At 43.9% G+C, this 19,707-nt stretch overlaps 1 protein-coding gene across 3 annotated transcripts in view; it reads right to left on the bottom strand.

Moving 5' to 3' along the window:
- The window catches only part of VPS13D (vacuolar protein sorting 13 homolog D), a gene marked incomplete at both ends in the record, with an annotated part of 199,174 nt that overhangs the window by 115,151 nt on the left and 64,316 nt on the right, over positions 1 to 19,707 (bottom strand). The window contains 10 exons of one of the 3 annotated variants that reach the window (XM_084243705.1): positions 1,215 to 1,262; positions 2,228 to 2,363; positions 4,265 to 4,417; positions 5,395 to 5,500; positions 8,516 to 8,590; positions 10,938 to 11,060; positions 13,304 to 13,444; positions 15,621 to 15,710; positions 16,955 to 17,161; positions 19,615 to 19,689. In XM_084243705.1, the coding sequence (XP_084099831.1) occupies positions 1,215 to 1,262; positions 2,228 to 2,363; positions 4,265 to 4,417; positions 5,395 to 5,500; positions 8,516 to 8,590; positions 10,938 to 11,060; positions 13,304 to 13,444; positions 15,621 to 15,710; positions 16,955 to 17,161; positions 19,615 to 19,689 (1,154 nt within the window). The remainder of the gene's footprint in view (positions 1 to 1,214; positions 1,263 to 2,227; positions 2,364 to 4,264; positions 4,418 to 5,394; positions 5,501 to 8,515; positions 8,591 to 10,937; positions 11,061 to 13,303; positions 13,445 to 15,620; positions 15,711 to 16,954; positions 17,162 to 19,614; positions 19,690 to 19,707) is intronic. The other 2 variants (XM_084243706.1, XM_084243707.1) reach the window with 2 other exon arrangements.

The raw sequence follows: 19,707 nt of genomic DNA, 5'->3' as shown, positions 1-19,707 counted from the left end.
CACATTCAACACACATTTCTTGCTATTACTATATGCCAAGAAAAAAATTGAAATATAAAACCCCACATCAGGTACATTAGAGAGAAGACTTGTGGAACTATTCAGAACAGACTGACAATGCCGTTTTATGGAGAAACAAATGCTACCACGCCCAAGCTTCTCACATCGCCATTTAATTAGAATAAACGGCATGTGGGCCTCCCTGGTGGCGCAAGGGGTTAAGCACCAGACTATGAGGCAGTCCACAGCCTCTGCAGCATAGGTTCGATCCCCGGCCAGCCAGGGAGAAATTCACATGGTGAGGCAGACCTCTCCTGCCTCACCCACTGCTCCCCTCAGCACTGTGTTTCAGTCAGTCTGGCTGTTCTGGTCCCCACTCTGTCTCTGGTGGATCCTCTCACCCCCTGGTCTCTGGCCTGTACTCCAGCTCTTGTATGTGTAGATAGATGAATCTTTTAAAAAAGTGACAGCAAAAAACATTAAAAGAAAAAAAAAAGAAGATTGGAGAGCACCTCGTCTTACACTGAGACCTCCAGGAGTCCCAGTGAAAAAGCACATGGGACTTTCTGACTTTATGGGGACATGAGTCTAGGCAGTCATGGCTGTCACCCAACTCCAGTGTCCGCTGCCTAGTCCTGTAAAGCCCAACAGAGGCAATTTTTGTTGTTTTAAAACAACAAAAATTGTTTTAAATGTTGATCTTGTCACGTCCAAGTTCATCTGGCACTTGACATTTCAAAACTCTCTGTCCTCAGGGAGAAGAAAGGACACGCAAAATCCTGAAAACAGTCTTTCAATGTCATTTCAAGCAGTGGTTAGAAGGGACACAGGGAAGCCGGGGGGAGAGATCTCACTATTTCTCACCCTCACTTACTTTCATGACTTTTGTGTCCAAACTTAGGAAATGCACATAGCTACACAGGGGTTCATTTATATTCATCTTTGAAAGGGAGAGCTGAGACCAAACAGTTCCTTTTCTTCCCTTGCCTGTCACATTCAGTCTCACAAACCAAGTCAGCTGAAAACATTTTCTTGCAAGGGCTTGTAAAAGGAAGGTAATCATTAACAGAGAAGGACGAAGATAAATCCCAATACCACATAGGTCATGAAAGAAAAAGAACGTATTTCTCGTGACCCTCAAGGCATCACCGGCTGTGGGCCAGGCACAGCGTGGGTCACTCAGTCATGCGGTGACGTGGGGCAGCCATACTCACATAAACCTGGGGATGGATGATGTTGGTTCTGCTGCTTGGGCTGCCAATCTAAGAAAGATTCCAAGAGTCAGAGGGTCAGCACAAGCCTAAGGTTACAGGCACCATAAATCCAATGACAACTTTTTGTTTGCATACTTCTAGTTACAATGTAGTCTACTGTGAAGCACCAACACTTTGGCTTGGAAGACGTGGGAAAAGCAAGGTTCACTCTCTAGCCACTGAGAGGACATGCGGCTCCCCAGGGCCACCGATGCGACAGAGGACGCTGTCTCTGGGGGAGTTAGTCTGTTTGTGACCAGAATGAATTTATACCAAAAAAGGAATCCTGAAAGTTTCCCTTTCTAAGGAAGCTGGGGCACCAGAGAGGAAGAGCAGAAAGAAGAGTGTTCTCCAAGAACATTTGCACGAAGAGAATAGTGTGAGGAAACTTACAACATCTCTACAAGCCTGTTTGTCCCCACTCAACCCTAGCTGCCCGGTCAGGGTCCTTTCTGAATCACTCCCCAGGTGGCCCTCAACCCTCAGAGCTATAGGCTGGGGGAAAGTTAGGGAAAGGGTGAGTGAGATGATGTGTGATCAGAAAATAAACATATCTTTATGCCAGAGAGCAGGACTGAAGACAGAGAGCTAGGAAGAGCAAGGACAAACACTGAAGACAGTATATAAAGGAAGCATAACAACATGGGAAATAAAGTCAATCTATGTTTGGCAAATCTGGCCAGACAAGCCAACCGGAGTATGAAGTGGATTGGCACAGGGGAGATAATATGTGTTCATGCCAATTTTAGAGCTTGCTATTCCACTAAATTAACCACTGGCTGGGCTGTCGATACCAGTGCCAATGACTGACCCAAAATAATCTTACATCTTTTTCTCAGAACCAGTGGAAATAAAGAACAAAACAATTTCAGAAGGAAAGCTAGTAAGGGCCAGGTCTGGCCACCTGGCTTGAAGGGGCTGTGGCCAGGGCGCCATTATGCCAGCGAACACCTACACATCCTATAGCCACACACCGTCGAGCAAGATGAATTTTTGTCTGGAGCCGCATATCGGAAAAAGGTGCCGACTTTGTCCACAGACACGGGGCTCACTTGCTCCCAGCCGTTCACTCTCACTTGCAGTTGATGGATCCGGAGGTCATGGGTGTGTCTGTGGGCAGGGCATGGAGAGACACATTAAGCACGATCTTAAAAAGGGAAGAAAAAGAGAAGCAAAGACTCAAATATGATTTACTGTTAAACATAAAAAGCCAGTTGGCTAAGCCTTTTGGTGATTGCTTAGTGTAAGGGAAATCTAGAGAACATTTTAATTGTTCTGCCATTTAAATATTTTAATATTTAGTATTTTAATACTTGAAATTCTAAGATTTGTAAAGCTTCAGCAAAAGTGGCACTTTCCCCCTCCCCCAATTTGTACAAACCTTACAATTCCTGTACACCAGCCCGGGTCTTTCCCCTACCACCACCTATACCCCAACTTTTATAAATAATGGGACACACCAGGTAAAATCATTTCGCTTAACTGGCAAATCATTTCGCCAGTGAAATGCTGTACAAGCAGTGTAACCCTATAGCCATACACTTGGAGATGCGTATGCTAACGTTTTCTTCTTGGCTCTCTGGCTGACCAGCCCGCTGCTCTCGGGCCCTACATGACGACAGCCGGGTCACGAGAGACAGAGCTCTGGGCTTAGGGCTGAGCATTCAGCTGTAATCGGAGCAGAAGGCAGTGGGCAGAACAGGAGGAACAGGAGGAAATTGCACATTTAATTCTATTTTAGATTTTGCCTAATTCAAGCCAGAAGCCTGAAATGGGGAACTGAATTTGAGGCTGACAGGAAGGGGGGTAGATGCGGGGTTGGGGGGGGGGGCTGTTTCAATGTGCCAAAGGGGGAAAGCCAGAAAAGGCATTTATTTTGATGAATTCAAGCAGAACAGTGGGACTTGAAATGGGTTACAAAACATAGACTCTAAAACGGAAATGACAAAGAGGTCAAACCCCTTCTGCTACAACAGAGGCAGTGATTATTAAGAAATATAGCCAACAGTTCTATAATTAGCTTCTCCAGGAACTTTGTGGAACAAGAAAATGCTTACCACTCATTCCTGGAAATTCTAAGGTTTCCAGGTATGTGTACCCAGCATAGGGATACTTTTCTTAACTGTATTTTTACCTTGAAAAAAAATCACTGGGGGTCCACAGGTTCAGAACTCTTGTAATCAAGGAGTATGTACACTGGTACAAAAGTATGCAAAAGGAAGAAGTGTTTGACTCAGGTGCGGGTTCGCACACAAGGACTAAATAAAGCACACGACTACTGATGGTTAAAGGCACTCTCTTAAATTTCTGCTCAGCTTGAAAACAAATAGGAGGTTCAAATGCTAAAATCTCAGCCTATTCTCAATCCACTGGATAGTTCTGCCCTTTAAAAAAGTTTGCAAATGAAAGGAGACTTTATTAAACACTTTCTATGTTTCAGTAACCAGACATAACTTCCGTGCACACTTATTCCAGTCCCCCGGCTCACAATTTCAGGAATGCACTGGCGAGCCTGCCACAGATGAGTTGTTCTTATCTTCCTTAGAGCCAAAATATCTTATCATCGCTGGATCTGTTTCCTAAAGCCATCTGCTCGCTACTTGGTGGCACATACACACCTCAACATTGCCATCAGCACACTCTGACAACCTTTTCAGAAAGCCCTGTCATCACTGCCCCACAACACAGGACTACAGCGCAATGACCTTGAGGGCCGCCATCTGTCTAAGCTTCTACCCAATTACGTGAGACACAGGTGATGACCTCACATGTTAAATGAAGGGATAATTGATGGAAAGGAATTAATTCCCAAGACAGCAAGACAGTCATCCTATTTTTTTTTAAAGAAAACACTGATTTTCAAAATATTGTTTAAAAATCAAACATTAAGATCATCAATAAAGGAAGGTGAAATGGGCAAAACACTAGGGCCAATCATACATATATATACACACACACACACACACACACACACAGACTTTTTTGAGAAAAGGAAATACACCACACTTCACCTGTGTCTTAACTTTCCTCTTGCTTCAAATTCAAAGGGAATCTCTTCGCCTGTGAGGACTTCCCGCCACTCACTGACGTTATGCGCGTCATCAAGGAACGTGCTGTCGGCTTCCGGAAGCAGCCCTGGACTCCCACTGTGAGACAGCGCAGCCCTGGAACCAGACAAGAGGCACCACATAGAGCTGGGTGTTGGGAACAGACACCCCCTGAACTTGATTCGCAGCGATAAGGCTGCAGGAGCCGGCTACAAAGCAGGACTACGAGGTCAGCCGCTAAAGCAGGATAGTGATAACCCGTAGCTTATTCGGAACTTTAGAAATCGCTGAAGGCTGTCACCCCCCACAGGATACATAACATACAGGCCTGAGCTCGCACGGAGAGTCTGGCATAAAGGTGCTCCTACGTCACGACTTGTAAAGTAGTATTTTAAGTGACTTTCTAGAATCAAACCAACCTCAACTGCTTTAAAAAAAAAAAAAAAATCCCCTCAAGAACATTATCATACTTAGTGGAAACAGGAGAAATGTGATTTCAAATCAATTGATTCTGTTACTCATTTCACACACTTCATTACCTCAACTGGAAAGATCAGCCTGTACGTGGAAAGCTGAGCCAAGCTCTAAACAGGCAGTAAGTTGCCAGTGAGCACACTTGCTTGGCTCAGGTAAACTCACATTTGTTCTCCAAACTCCACCCAAGTCCATCTGGGTTGAAGTGTGTTCTGGTTTAGAAGGAAATTGCGGGGGAGGGTAAGGGGAAGATAGAAGGTGTTCACAAAGGTAGTCTGGGTGAAAATGCAAAATGTTCCATTGAATAACCATACACAGCTTCTTTTCAAAGGAGGAGGGGGATGGGGACTGAGGGCAGAGACGTGACTGCATTCATGCGCCCCACGCACTCCTTTGACTCGCTTGACTTCTACGCTAAATGCGCCATATTCCAGGCACATGATGGTTTTCTGCATAGCTCAGACTCAGAGTCTTCCACTCTGACCTTAGATTTACACAGAACTAGCAATCTCAATCAAGACTGATTGTAATACCATCTCCCAAGGAGGTGCACTCTGCCCTGCTGGGCTGGCACACTGGGGCTTTGCAGGCTGGGCAGCGCAGGCAGGAGTGTCTCTTACCTGGTGGGCGTGGTGGTCAGGGTGGCGAACCACAGCGTGCAGCCTGTGTGGTTCCTCAGAGCAAAGGGGACAAAAGGCTGACGGCGCTTGGGGGTTTTCACCTCTGCTATGGACATAGAGAAGATGGAGATTAGCACACCCCTCTGTGTGGCAGATACCCCTCTACCCCCCAATACCTGGAGACAAAATCGTCCCTTGTGCAAAGGGGCCAAGGTGGAGGGAAGAGAAAAGCAGGTGTTGGGATGACCGGGTCACCCCTCCCCAACCACTGGCTATGATGCGGGAATATCCCAGCCCCCAATCTCCTCACAATTCCTATGGGATTTATCTCAGGGGAGCAAAGGCATTGGGACCCGACTTGGCTGGAATCAAGAAAGCAAGAGAAATTAACACCCATTTCTCCCAAGAAATATATTCCAAATAGGTAACCAGCAAGCTACCTCGCACTTGTTTAAACTCTGTCCTGTGCACTAACAAAGTCCCCCTTTATATACAAGTCTCCCTGTCATGTTAAACATATGATAATGAAACAATCAAAATATTCTTTCCTATCCTCTGGCGCTAACAGTTGTTTCCTCCCTGCAAGATCAGAAGTACACTATCCCAAAGCTTTTTCAATTAAATTGCTAGCTCATTTCTTTTTACTTTGCTATCACCACCCTCCGCTCGAAGGCAGGTATAGTAAGACTAAGAAAGGAGCATAAAATAGAGCATCTTTTCATAAAAGCGCTTCAAAGCAGGCAAAGTAGAAGGAAACACTAACCAATGCAGGACAATAAATACTCGAGTTCTAGAGAGGGCCAATCTGACTGTAAACACTAAGATGTCAGAGAGGTGAGAAACCATGTGGCCAGAAACAGAAATGGCCTGAGACCCGTTCTGGTGCCGAGCTGCCTCAGGGTCTGGCACCCTGTGCGGCTTGGATGGGAGGCAGGGGGCTTAGAGGACCGGCTGGCTCCTTCACCAGGGGCCGGCCTCTCCTCTTCGGGCCACATAAAGGAGAGAGGGACCACAAGACAATGCCATAGCGGGGGCTGGTAGCCGGCGTGCTCACACCACACACCCCGGTAGAGCTCTCAGAAGTCAGCACTAGAAACACTGAAGAGCAAGCAGTGTGAGGTTAAGGCAGTTCTCCCTGGAAGGACAAAGGCTCAGGGGAAGCTGAGATGCCACCTGAGCGAGAGGTCCCCAGGCCATTCCCACAGTCTCACGGTCAGCCTTTAAGACACCCCCAGGTGCTTCTAAAATTATTTCCACTTGAATACACCCAATTTTCATCCTGACAGTCTTACTAAGCCTGACTTGAAAAAAAGTATGCATCAAGTTGAGAACTGAGGAGTAGCTGTGAGGCTGCTGACCAGAGCAGAGGGAGAGTGAGAAGCATAAGAGCTATCTGCAGGGGAAGCAGAACTTACTGTGCCCTTCTCTCCATCAGGACAGAGAGAGAGCTACTTTACTACCGGAGATAAAGGCCCCGGGAGGAAAAGGAGCCAGATGTGCTTCATATCCCACTGTGAGCAGGGCTAGAAGTTTCCATTTGCAAATTAGATTTAAAAAGAACAGGTGGCAACTGCCTTTGATCACATTGTAACAAGGAATAAAGAGCTGGGAAGTCAGAGCAACACAAGTACATTGCTTTGGAATGAAACTGCCTGGGTAAGCATGCTGTTGAGGCGCCCAAGCCTCTTGTGTTGATTAAACAGGCCAGCGGTGGTCAGCACTCTGCTTCCCCAAGGGGAAAAATGCAAGGGGTGCCCACAAATCCAAACCCAACACCCAGGAACAAATCTGACATCTCCTGCCCTGGGGGCTCCAAATCAAGTGTGGACTTAACCTGCCTCTGCACCAGAGAACAAGCCGCCCAGGGCCATCTCAGAAACTGGGGCAGCCTGGGAGCCTCGGGAAATCTCCTTCTCATGATCAGACCTGATTTCTCCTTGGGCCAGGAAACCTAAAGCTCTTCATCTCCAGGTCTGGTGTCAAGTGGCTCTTGACTCCTAGCGACCACTAGCTTCACAGTGGTCACGTGAACTTGGCCGTGACAGCGTAGTTCTCATGTATAATAGGCACTTTGGTTTGTAAATCAAAAAAGACCTGGTTTGCAAATCATTAGAAATAGATCAAAGCCCCAAGTCTGTTACTGGCTGGTCATGTCAAGGAAGCCAAAATGACTTAGTCTCTCAGAGGCTCTCTGTCCTCATCAGCTGAAAAGAAGGCATTCCCTGTTATAAGTAACAGAAAACCTGAGAGGTATAAATCCGTGAATAAATCAAGAGGTAATCACGGGTTTTCTTCACATATCTGACTAAAACTTTCCCAAAAACAGTCCTCAGTACTGCCCCCATGTATTAATGTCCCTGTTCTGAATTCCTGCTAGAGAAAGTTCCTGTGGCCTGTTTTACAAAACATATCACGACCCAGGATCTGGTGTGAGCCAACCAAAAACATAAGTCATTCAGATTAAATCACATTCTTTCAAGCAAATGAAGAAATGAACATCTTGAGAATCCAATGCCTTGATGTTTATGGTGTTTTCTATCATATTTACTTACTGGCCAAATTCTCAAGGAAGCTTGAAAGTTCAGAGAAATAAGTGATAGTTTCTATTCTATCTCCTGAGAACCTCAATTCATACCAAAAGAAGTTAAAAGCTGTGTCTAACCAATTACTGACAAGTTTTCTCGTAGCTAGGTTCCTAACCCTCACGGCATCTGCTCCAGAGAGCCCCTGGCATTACCACAGGAATAAAGGGTCGCTGTGTATCCTATCAACAAAGGTGGCACTGCTTGATGGAGGGTGCTTTTCTTCCATTTCCTTGCTTTTCAGTATGACCAACAACCTCCAGCCCTGGAGATTTCTGCGTCATGTCCTGCGGAATTGATTCCCTATCCATGGAGAGTAAAGGCAGATGGAAGGAACTACATAAGAATTGACACATCACTTCCTCCTACATAAGCATCTGCTCATGAGTTGAAGGTGCTCGTTCCTGCTACTTTAGGCAAAGGGCTGAGCACTGGGTGAGGTCCCCTCCCCCATAAAGCCCCCATTCATAGAAAATTGACATACAAGGCAGTTCTTCAAACAGGAAAACAAAGCAAGCCCTCGCTTGGCTATACTGTACCTCTAGCATAGATCTGGTGCTCTAGGTTAGTCAGACTGGCTGTACTCCTAGTTCTAAGGTAGGCAAGGGGGAGGCCTGGTAGACAGGAGAGACAAAGTTAGAAGGAAAGAATCAACAGAGTGAGTAAGAGACACCTCTAAAACAAGCACAAGTAGAGTACACCACAGCAGCAAGCATCATGCAAGTACAGGATCATTCCCGTCTGTGATTACTTAGCGCCACAGAAGGCACTTAAGGCCCAAGGTGAGCTCGCTTTAAAGGTGGAGGCGCTGTCATCGGTGCATGCTCCTCTTTTTCTCAATTGGGGAAAGAAAATTTATTCGACATTCTCTTGAATAGAAAGACAAGCCTTTTCAGAATTTTTAATTTAAAGTAAGTAGGTTCTTAAATGGCAGGGAAAAGTCACCAAGACCAGCCAGCACAGGCTTTAGTGAAAGCCACTCCATTCCAACCAGAAAAGGCAGCAGCGGCAGAAAGGCAGCAGCCCCAGGCCTCAGAGGTCAAGTGAAAGAGTCAGTCTGCCCTCTAAGTTTAAACAATCTCCACTAAGGAGTTATCTCATGTACTATTTATTATTATAAGTTAAACATGGAAGCTTTTAGGATATTTATATTTGATAATTCCATAAAATGTCCTTGGCATACAAAATTAATTCAATAAGGTGCCATGCCATCCAGGTTTACCTGCAGAATCTCAGCCCTTACTGAACAAAGCCAACAATTATGTCAAAATGAGGCCATTATTTTCTTTCCCCTGCTAAAGAAACAGTAAGAAATCAGCAGCTCCCTTCGAATTTTGTATCTTAAGAAATTCTATGTCAAGCGTTCACGTTGAAGCTCGCCTGAATAAAACACAACTTGTGAATGTGAGTTGGGAATGTGAGTGACTGTTGTTGTATAAGACCTGAAACTCTGTGGTTAGTTCAACAAGGTTCAAACCTACTGACTTTCAAAACAAATGCCCAACAATCATTTTACTAGGCCTATTAAGAGAATGCAATCCCATTTGCTCTACTACCACCCAGGAATTTCCAATAAAAAAAGAGGTTTGGAAATCCAGTTATATTTCACTTAAGTCTAATTAAAAGGTACATTACATCTTCATAAACCTAAGAAACCATAAAAATAAAAATCCAGCTTTAGTTTAGCACTGGCATTGAACATAGATAAGGCAGTTTATTAACTATAAAGAGGAGAAAATTATTTAAAGGGGAGACAGGGAACAAAAGAAAACCCTGCAGCTGGATCCTGAAGATTAGGCCTTCTAGTATTTGCACAGACTCTGGATTTAAGATCCCCCTGTACGAACAATATTTTTAGAAACACACTCAAGGACTTTTACATATTACAAAGATTTTTTAGAGTCTTCTGGGTAAGCTATGTTACATCCTCTTGACACACAAACTGGGAAGGTTAGAGGCAGAGCCAGCATTGAGGTTGATGATATCCGAAGAGCCTTGGCTCCTGAGCAGTGACCTCGAGCCTCAGAGACAACAGCCTGGGAATACAACGAGCAAACATAGCTGCCATTTCCTTGTCTCTCCGTCTAGAAGTACAAGGCCGAAAGTCCACTTATACACCCTGAGGAGAAACGAGCCAGTTCAAATACTTCATACACTAAGAAGATCCATCTTCCCATGACACGTTTGCAGACCAGATGGAATATGTAAGTATTCATGAGCTATGTGAAGTCCAGCCAAGACTCCCCAAAGAAACCGCACTCGAAGAGTTGGGACTGAGTTGAATTTGGATGACAATGGCCTGTGGAACAAGTGAGGGCCACGCAGTTGGCCATCACAATCTCCCAGCTCTGCGGAAATCAGAGCTCCATGGAGAAGCATTAAATAGAGGAAGAAACATCATTAACAGAAAACAAACTGACTCCCCTTTCTTCAAAGGGCTGGGTATTCAATTCTTTTATACTTTATAAACAACACAAGGCCTCCTTTTAATCATTTTTCCACATGGAATACTACCCTCCCTCTCTTTTAGAATATACCCAAATCATCTATTGGTAGAATTTTTCTCTAGAATTAGAAGGCTTAAAAGATGTTTTTTTAAAACATCAAAAATACAATCAACTGGAAAACCAATGTTTTGTGGGGTGAAACACAAGCTGACCAGGGACTGACCCTGGCGCATTTGCAGGTGCCCAGGCCACAGGCAATGTCCCCGGAACTTAGGGGTCGCACAGTGCAGGCCCTTTCTCCCTCACAAAGATGGAATTAGAGCACATATTTAAAGTTCAACAGTTTGTGCCAGAAAAATGTCACTGGAAAGAGTGAGAGAGAACCATAGAAGATACACCGAATCTCCTGTAAGGTTTTTTCCAAAGGAAATGATGGTTATATTTCGATTCTCACTGAAACATGGCCCGGCAGGTCCGGAATGATTAGGTCAGATATTTGTAGAGAAAATCTTACTTTGTCCAAAGCACGGAGGATCCACTGAAGAGCCCATCCAGTCTTCTGATATGGTTGAGTCGATTTCCGTGTCCTGTTTACAGTAATCTGCCATCCACGACTCCTTGGTACTGACATACTGGTCTAAAAAGAATTCCCCAAAGATATTAAGAACAGGAGAAGCGACTGAGCGTTCAAGTCAACTAATTTCAATTCAGCAAAAAAAGCTTTATTGAATACCTCACTTCATACTAGGCATTGGGCTCGATTCAGAGAGTTTATCCCTTGGAGAACCTCGTACTCGACTGGAAGAGATTCATGTTAACAAAACAACTATCACCACAAAACTATGCCACAATAGGACAGAAACTAAAACAAAGACATAATTAAAATTCTACTGGAGCACAGAACAGGGGAAGATTTATTCTGCTTGGACATAAGTGGGGCAGTGTGCACCAAATCCACAGGAATCTCTGGATGGGGAGACCTTTGCTCTGTGTCTTGAAGGTTAAGGAGAGTTAGATTAGGGGTAGAAGGGCATTCCAAGGAGAAAGGAAAGCACATGCAAAGCCTTTTAAGACATGAAAGTGCACGGGGGCACACCAACTACATGGCTGTGACTATGCCACTACTTACTGGGGTAGGACACCAGGGAAGTCTAGAATAGAGGTGACTTAGCCTGTGGAGAGCATGGTGTGCCACACCAAGGCCTTGCAGTCAGAAAGACCAGTTAAGAGGCTGTGAAAAACAACCAAATTCAGGAGGCTGCAGTCAGCTGGAGTGGGTTTATTCTTTTGAAAGAAGTATAATGGAAACAACAGGTGAAAATCACCATGATGACCCAATCCTGGATAAAGACCTTTAATACTAATAAAGATAGGACACTTTTAAGTGATTATTGGTTTCTGATTTTCACCACGATCCGATGTACAATGAGATGCACTTATTCAGCAATGCTTCTGGGTGTCAGCACAGTAACAGGAATAAGGAATCAAAGATTTAAAAATGGGGGTAGGTAAAATGGGGGAAGGAGAGTAAGAGGCACAGTCTTTCAGTTATAAATTAAGTCAAGGAGATGTAATGTACAGTTTGGGGAATATACTCAGTATTGTCATGGTCACTGTCCAATGTGTGCAAAGGCCAAATACCGTGTGTGCACCTGAAACTAAAATGATGCTGCCTCTCAATTATGCTTCAATGAGGTAAGTTCATCAATAACTTTTTGAAACCCACTTTTGTTCATTAGAAAAACTGGCACAACTCTGCTGTCTGAGGTAGGCTCTTGTTTATTGTAGCTTTTCAAAGCACTACTCCAAACGTCACCTTGACTGCCAGGTGGACAAGTTATAGAAGAAATGACACAGAAGTGCAGATGACATCCTTTGGGAGGCTCATGAGACAGAGCTATCTCACACAGGTGACACCGCTCTCCAGGCAAATGAATAAATAAAATCTGATATCACAAAGCAGTGGCTTTTAAATCTGAAGTAGCTTAGGCTCTCACTGTCCATCTTGCTCTGACATGGAGCAAGGCAAGGGGAGTCTACGAGTCTCGATCCAACACGCACACTGAGGAAGGCACAGTGTGCAACAGTGGGGGCTCTCAGAGGTAACTGGGCCTGCCCAAAATCAGAGAGTGTGGGTGACCAGTTCAGTGAGTGTGAGTTTTCACAGTGAAGTTAGCACGACCCGACTGAGCTGCTGCTCTTCTTTTACATGAATAAGGACCAGCACACGTGGCTGCGATGTGCAATGTGAAAGCCAGGCAGCCACTTCAGTGTTGTCAACTTTCAGAACACACACCACTGGCGTGGCATCCCGTCCGCCCAGGGATGTGCCCAGGGAGGCCAATGTGATATTTGATGGGAAATCAAGCAAGACAAATCATCCTGCTACAAAGACAAGGTCAAATTTCAACCTTTTAAGGATTATTTTGTGAACAGCTTGAGAGAAGTAAATCTAACTTCACTTCCAGGACATTTAAAGAGTCCCAGTGACCAAGCACTGTGGGGAGAAAGCTCATGGGTGGTACCTATTTCCGAGATAGACTAAGCTCTTCTTTGACCGCTGGGCACTCGTATGGCACTCCCTACTCTGGAGCAAAGGGTCGAGAAGAATCTGGAGGTGAGGATGGGGTTTACTGGGAGAACAGCCCTGTGAGTAAGTGACGGGTCCGAGCACCTGCTACACCAGAGTTAATGGTCTCCCAGTCAAAGGACTTCTGCCCTGAAAGGAACCAATCTTCAAAAGACAACTCTCTGGGCTTTTAGAGGTGAGTGTAACGTAGCATATACACATGGGAATTTTCAGTGATGCACACCTGAAATCTACATAATCTTATCATGCAACGTGACTTCAACAGAAAAGAGAGACAACTCTCTACTCACCAATTAGCACAGAAGTGATATTGATATCCAAACGGAATTTGGCCTTGGCTTCCAGCTTCAGTCGAGGAGGATGGAGACGGCTAGCTGACTGCTGCTGCCAAGACACAGAGCACGGCCATGGCTCGATAAATGGTTCCCAGCCTACAACACAGGAAATAAGACATCTGTTCAGCAGATACCAAGTTTATAGGGGAACACTGTTCACAAGCACAGGAGAAACCCTAGCTGAACAGCTTTCTATTTCTGGTTTGATTTCACAATGAAGGCACCCTACTTACAGGTTGCCCTAAGGATGTCCCGAGTTTAGAAAAGTAGTAATAACCATTAAATTCTATTCTCTCACATTTACATCAAGAGCCTACTGGTTGAATAAAGAGAAAAACTTGGAAATTTGTTAACTTCATTTTTCAATTTTTTATCCTACAATATATGTCAAATGTATCTAAGGCATGGAAACAACACATCTGTATGGTTTAAAGAATAAAACTACTGCAAACCATCACATACCCACCCTTCAGCTAAAGAAAAAGAAAATTACAAGCATCTCTGAAGTGCCACTTCCCCACCCACTCTCCCCTTTACAATAGCCCTCTCCCACCATTAGCTTCAATTTTTAATCACGTTCCTGCTCTTCTTTATAGCTTTAGCACACATGTATGCACATCTTAAGAGCATATCAATTCATTTGTCCTTGTTGGGGATCTCAGCAAAAACAAGATCCAACAGTTTGTGTTCTTTTGCGAGTTTCTGTATTCACTCATAGCAAAGTCATGTCGTGTGGTTCACTGATTTCACCTCTGAACTGTAACCCACTAATGAATATATAATTTATTCATCCGTCCTACTGTTGAGAGGCTTTTGCTTGATTTCAGTTTTATTACTATTAGGGAAAATACTGCTACATGCAGGCTTGAGCTTGTTTCCTGCTACACATTAGGCATGAGACACTCCAAAGTGCAGACCTAGACGTATATTGCTGGGTGGTAGAGAACTGAACTTTAGTAGGTCACGTAAAATTGTTTTTCAAAGTGTTTGTGCCGACTGATACTCCTCACAGCAGGAAGTAAGACTTCTATGGCTGATATCTTCACCCATACTTAGGAGAATCACAATTTTTGCTGTCCATTGGGTGAGAAAAATTGGTATCTGATTGCTGCCTCAAAGACTCAACTTTTCAAGGCCAGTTAATTTTTGTTTCCTAAACATACTCCTCAGTCATACTCATCCGTATGATGAGCTGATTCACCAGTACACATCCAATCCAACAGGCAGCATAAAGGAGGTGGGTCAGTCTTCTGACAACAGTTAGCACTTAGAAACCTGAACGTAGTCACACAACTTTAAAAGTAAGCAAAATGTGCTCTGAGAAAATAAATGAATCTCAGAAAACTAGCTACCATACGCCATATGAATTTCTCTCAACTAACAAGACTCACTGTTCTAAAGCTAAACAATTTTGAACAATTAGGAAATAAGAATGTTACTCCCTTTAAATGGATCCAGAACAGAGATGGAAAATGTTAACTAACATATAAAATGAAATGTGACGTGAACTCTAGAACAATCATCAGCAGCAAAACAAATTGAGGCTTAATTTTCCATTGAGATCAAAGAGAGCAATCGCTCTCAGACCTAAGCCTTAGATGGCAAGGCCTACTTCGTTTACTTTGTCCACACCTCCTGAAAGGCCTCCATAGAAAAGAACTTCATAGTGCAGACTGCTCGGCCCTGGGTCATGATGGCCCCTGGCTGTCAACCTACGCAGGCACTCACCTTTATCTTTCCACTAGAAGGAAATATGCTTGAAAAAGCCTTGCAGTTTACCAGGTTTTATGTCTCCAGAAGAATAGCTTGCTCTGCTCCACTGTTTTTGCTTTATTAAGTAGACCCGGTGGAGGCTACATTATCACTGACTCAGCACTCTTCTAACAATACAAACAAGTCCAGGGGGGAGTAAGGAGGCTTGAAGTTTAAAATGCTGTGGGTGCAAATCTCCCTGGAAAGTTAGCTACTATCAGGACCAGACAAACCACCCTTCACTAGTGAGCAATTTCATGTTCTGGAATAAGCCAAACTCCAGGATCAAAAGCAACCAACTGTGAAAACTTCTTTTTGAATAATTCAGTTGCAACATATCAGATATATTTTTAGGCAAATGGAAAATCTGTATCTGTTGTGCTTATGTAGTTACTTGCTTTTAATGGTTCCCTGTCCACCCCTCACCCTCTTTCTCCTCATGTAAAACTTAAGCAGACATAACCCAGGCAGATATTCAAGTGTATTTTGAAATCCCAGAATAATATATATCTATACTGACCTGACAGAGCACGGTTATAATAGTCTCCAGAAAGGGTGAAGTGGGCATAGCCTTCGGGACTAGTCCTCACACGCTGAAGAAAATTCAGACCTGCAAAGGAAGCCAACCTTACTGCTGTGGTAGGGTGAGAACCACCAGGACTTTCTTTGGCAGACAAATGACAAAGCTGCCGGGTCCAGCTAGTGCCGATCACCTCACAGGAAAGCACACACAAGGCTGGTCTGTTCTTCCAGTGGATTGTTTTGCATGAATTCTGATTTTTTAAAAACAGTGCATGAAAATGTTATTTCTCAAAATTATTGAGTTTTGGAACACCACTTTAAGTGTCGTGCCAGAGGCAAATGCCTCCTTTGCCTGTTCCATCCCCCCATGCCAGCTCCCATGTCTAGCTGAAGCCTGTGAGAACATAAAACACATATTTCAACATGAAAACCTGTAAGGACAGTGGTAAGAGTGGCCATGCTGATAAATATTAGCTAAAAATATTAGCTGATAAATATTAGCTTAAAATTTCAAGATGATCATGCAAAAATAATCTATTTTCTGCACAAAGGATACTCAAGGAAACTATAGGAATTCTAGCTGTTACTTTTTTTTTTAATCAAGAGGCCCTGTGGTGCCCAAAAGTACAGGGAAAATGAAAACTGCCATGTGTAAAAGGTCAAATTAAATCCCCAGAACCAAATTTACTTGAAGGCAGAAGAGGCTGGCAAGATCAAAATAATGGAAAATTAAAAGCAAACACGGCAGTGAGATTTTATTTAATCTCCTCAGAAGTCTCCTCTGACACTGCTGGCAATGATTCGGTTCAGGATAAAGTACTTTCACCCTAAGCCCGCCCTTCTGAAGACAGCTCTCAGATCAACCCTGTTTTACCTCTTACATGGGCTCTGAGGACTCTGAGGTGAACTTTCAAATAAGATTCTGGGTTTTGTATTTTCAAGAGATATATAAGTTAGAAACATTATTTTCTGAACTTATCTTTTAAATGCCTTTAATAACAGAATACAATTTTTAGACACATAAAAAGGTAAGCAAAATGAAGAGATCAGGAATTATTTAGTCAGATCTGTTAATGCAACAAATTTTGTCAATGACAGCTTCTATTATTCCCAAGTTATAGGCTGAAGGCCACATATGGCAAATAAATACACATCTCTTTAAAATACAAATAATGAAAAACATATGTAAAACCATTATCCAAATTTGCCCAAACTACTAAGCAGAGAGCATGAATAACCAAAAAAAAAAAAAAAAAAAAAAGGACAAGCTCCAAATGATTCAGCAATCACTGAAAATATTCAAGATGAACCTGAAAATCAGAAAACACTCACGGGAAAAGGTGAGCTCAGCGAGAGGGACATCACAATCCATGCAGTCGTCGATAAAACAGATGCACACACTCTCGGCTTTGATCTCCACCCCAGAGATGAACTGCGCTGGCATGGTCCCCTGGCCCTCTTGGCTGTGAGAGGCCAGGGAAAGAGACTTCAGAGGTTCGGCATTCTTAAACAACCAACTCGCTGCCTTTTTCAATTGGCCTTCAAAGAAATTAAAAGGTGATCAGTTCAACCTGTTCCCACAGCTACTAAAGCAACTGAGAGGAAATGGAGAAATAAAGTTTATAGGGACCTACTGGACAACCCAGAAGAACCTTGATGTATTCTTAGACTTAAAAAAGAGGAAAAAAAAAAAAAAAAACCCTAGCGTAATAATGGGAATTCTGCTTTAAGCACGCAGAACAAGGCGGTCTTTGTTGTGTGCCTCCCACTCAGGGCTACCACACCTTTCATGATCTGGCTCAAATGCCTGCAGGAAGCCACCCCTCCTCTCCCATGACATTTGTAGAAGGAGAGGGGTGAAGAGGAAAGGAGAGGACCCAAAGTGTAGGTGCCACTTGGCACTGAAGTACTTAATCTTCCCTGTGTAGTTTTGTATGTCCTGATGTGCCATTCTATAATTATTCCCAAACGTCTTCCTTCGTCTCCTTGATCAGTCACAAATTCCTTGAGAATGGAGAGCAATGAGCACTGCCCGTGGGTAAAATGCAACTGTTAGAGAATAGGCCCCTGTACACACGATTATTGCCAAAGCTGAAGAAAGCAGAGGAAAGCAAAGCAAAGCAAAGCAATCCTATCTGTAAATTACCAAAGGTCAGTGCTTGGAACAGTGGTCAGCGGTTAAGGGCATGGGCTCGGGAACAAGACAGTCTGGCTTCATATCTTGGCACTCAATAGATGTGGGATATTGGGTAAGTTACTTGATTGCTCTGTGCCCTGCAGCACCACTGCCAGGGCTGTAGAAAACAAATGAGCATGGGGCAGAGCCCAGTGGGTGACAAGGACTCTATGGGCTGGCCTTGCGAGCCCCAGCTTTATCATAGGTGGAACTACGCCCTAGTTATTACTAAAGAAATAAAAATCAGTTAAAATCCAAAAGACTCTTAGAACTTTTTTGGTGTGTTTGACTTGTTAAAGAGAGAGTACAAAGAATAGGAAATGTTAACATAAGGGGCATAAAGCTAATGAAATCAAAAAGCAATGACAACTAGGTCTGCCTGCATGGTTTTCAGACAGAATAATAGACACAACCAGCATTTCCACACCTAGTCAGAGTATAACCTGGTATAATCTTTCTAGAAAAGGATTTATCAATTCAAGTAATAAGTCTGAAAAATATACCTGTGCCCCATGATCTGGTATTATAAAGCTAGGTCACTCTACCAAGGAAATACTTAAAAGATGCAGACAAAAACTCATACCAAAATATATTTAAAGAATTGCATATGGGCCTCCCTGGAGGAGCAGCGGTTGAGCGCTGGGCTGAGAAGCTGTCTGCAGCCTCTGCAGCGCCGGTTTGATCCCTGGCCGCCGGCAAGGGTCCCACATGGCGTGCAGACCTCCCCTGCCACGCCCGCTGCTCCCCTCAGCAGCGTATTTCGTCATTCTGCCTGTTCTGCTCCCTGCTCTGGTGAATTCTCTCACCCTCCCGCACTTCTGACTGTCCCTGGTGCTTGTATAAATAAATAAATAAATAAATAAATAAATAAATAAATAAATAAATAAATAAATCTTAAAAAAAAAAAAAAGAATTGCATATAACGCTGAGTGAAAAACAACTAAAGAATGGGCAAATAAATTATACTCTGCAGGCCAATGTAAAAATCAATGTTTATAAAAAAAAATTAATGACAGAGGAAGATACTGCTGATTTAAGTAATTGTATAATTGTAATTATAACGCAATAGTTACACCACACAATCCATACAGAACATGGCATGCACATACGTGGGCGCGGATACAGTGTGTGGCTACATACAGCACGCGCACACAAATGGTAAGGCAGAAAAAAATAGAGCTTCTGCTGTGTCCCTTTTTTAAGAGAGAGGGAACACAGATGTAGAGAGGCAGAAAAGGACTCAGGCCGACTGGCTTTACACCCACTATCCCCTCCCCACTAGGTGACCTTAGTCAGACAAGTTTACTTAACCTGTAGGAAGTGAGGATAATAATATCTACTTCCAAGGGCTGTGAGGATTCACCAAGAAAACACCAGAACTCGACATATGGCCCCCTCGCTCCCCACATCCATCCTCCACACAGAGCAACAGCGCTAACAGCTATAGAGCTTGTGCTGCCAGCGGCACTTTCCAACAGGGCTTCGCAGACGATGACTGACGCACACGAGTGAAGCCTTCCTATCCTCACTTACGGATAAAGAAGCACTGGCACAAAGTGGTGAAGTCATCGGACCAAGTTGCTACCTGCTCCAGGGAGCAGGTAAAGCCAAGCAGTTGCTCCAGACCCCACACTCGCGTCCGTTCTGCACACTGCACCCCAGAATCACCACTGGCCCAAGATGGGGGTGGGTCCACAGAAGACTGAGTCTTCTGAGCACACGCCAGCTCTCAGTCACCTTGTGGGAATAGGGGAGGGAGGGAGGGGAGCATATTATCAAGGTAACAACAGATAACAGAAATCCTTATTCAAATTACCTTGGCATACTAACAGAGCCTTGCGACAATCTTCTATGCTGAACCCCAGCTCCTGCAGTCTTGCCAGTTGTAACTCTAGGGGGATAAAATGGT

The sequence above is a fragment of the Talpa europaea genome (assembly GCF_964194135.1).
Source record: "Talpa europaea genome assembly, chromosome: 9".
Lineage (NCBI taxonomy): Eukaryota > Metazoa > Chordata > Mammalia > Eulipotyphla > Talpidae > Talpa > Talpa europaea.
This window is presented reverse-complemented; position numbering and strand designations above follow the sequence as displayed.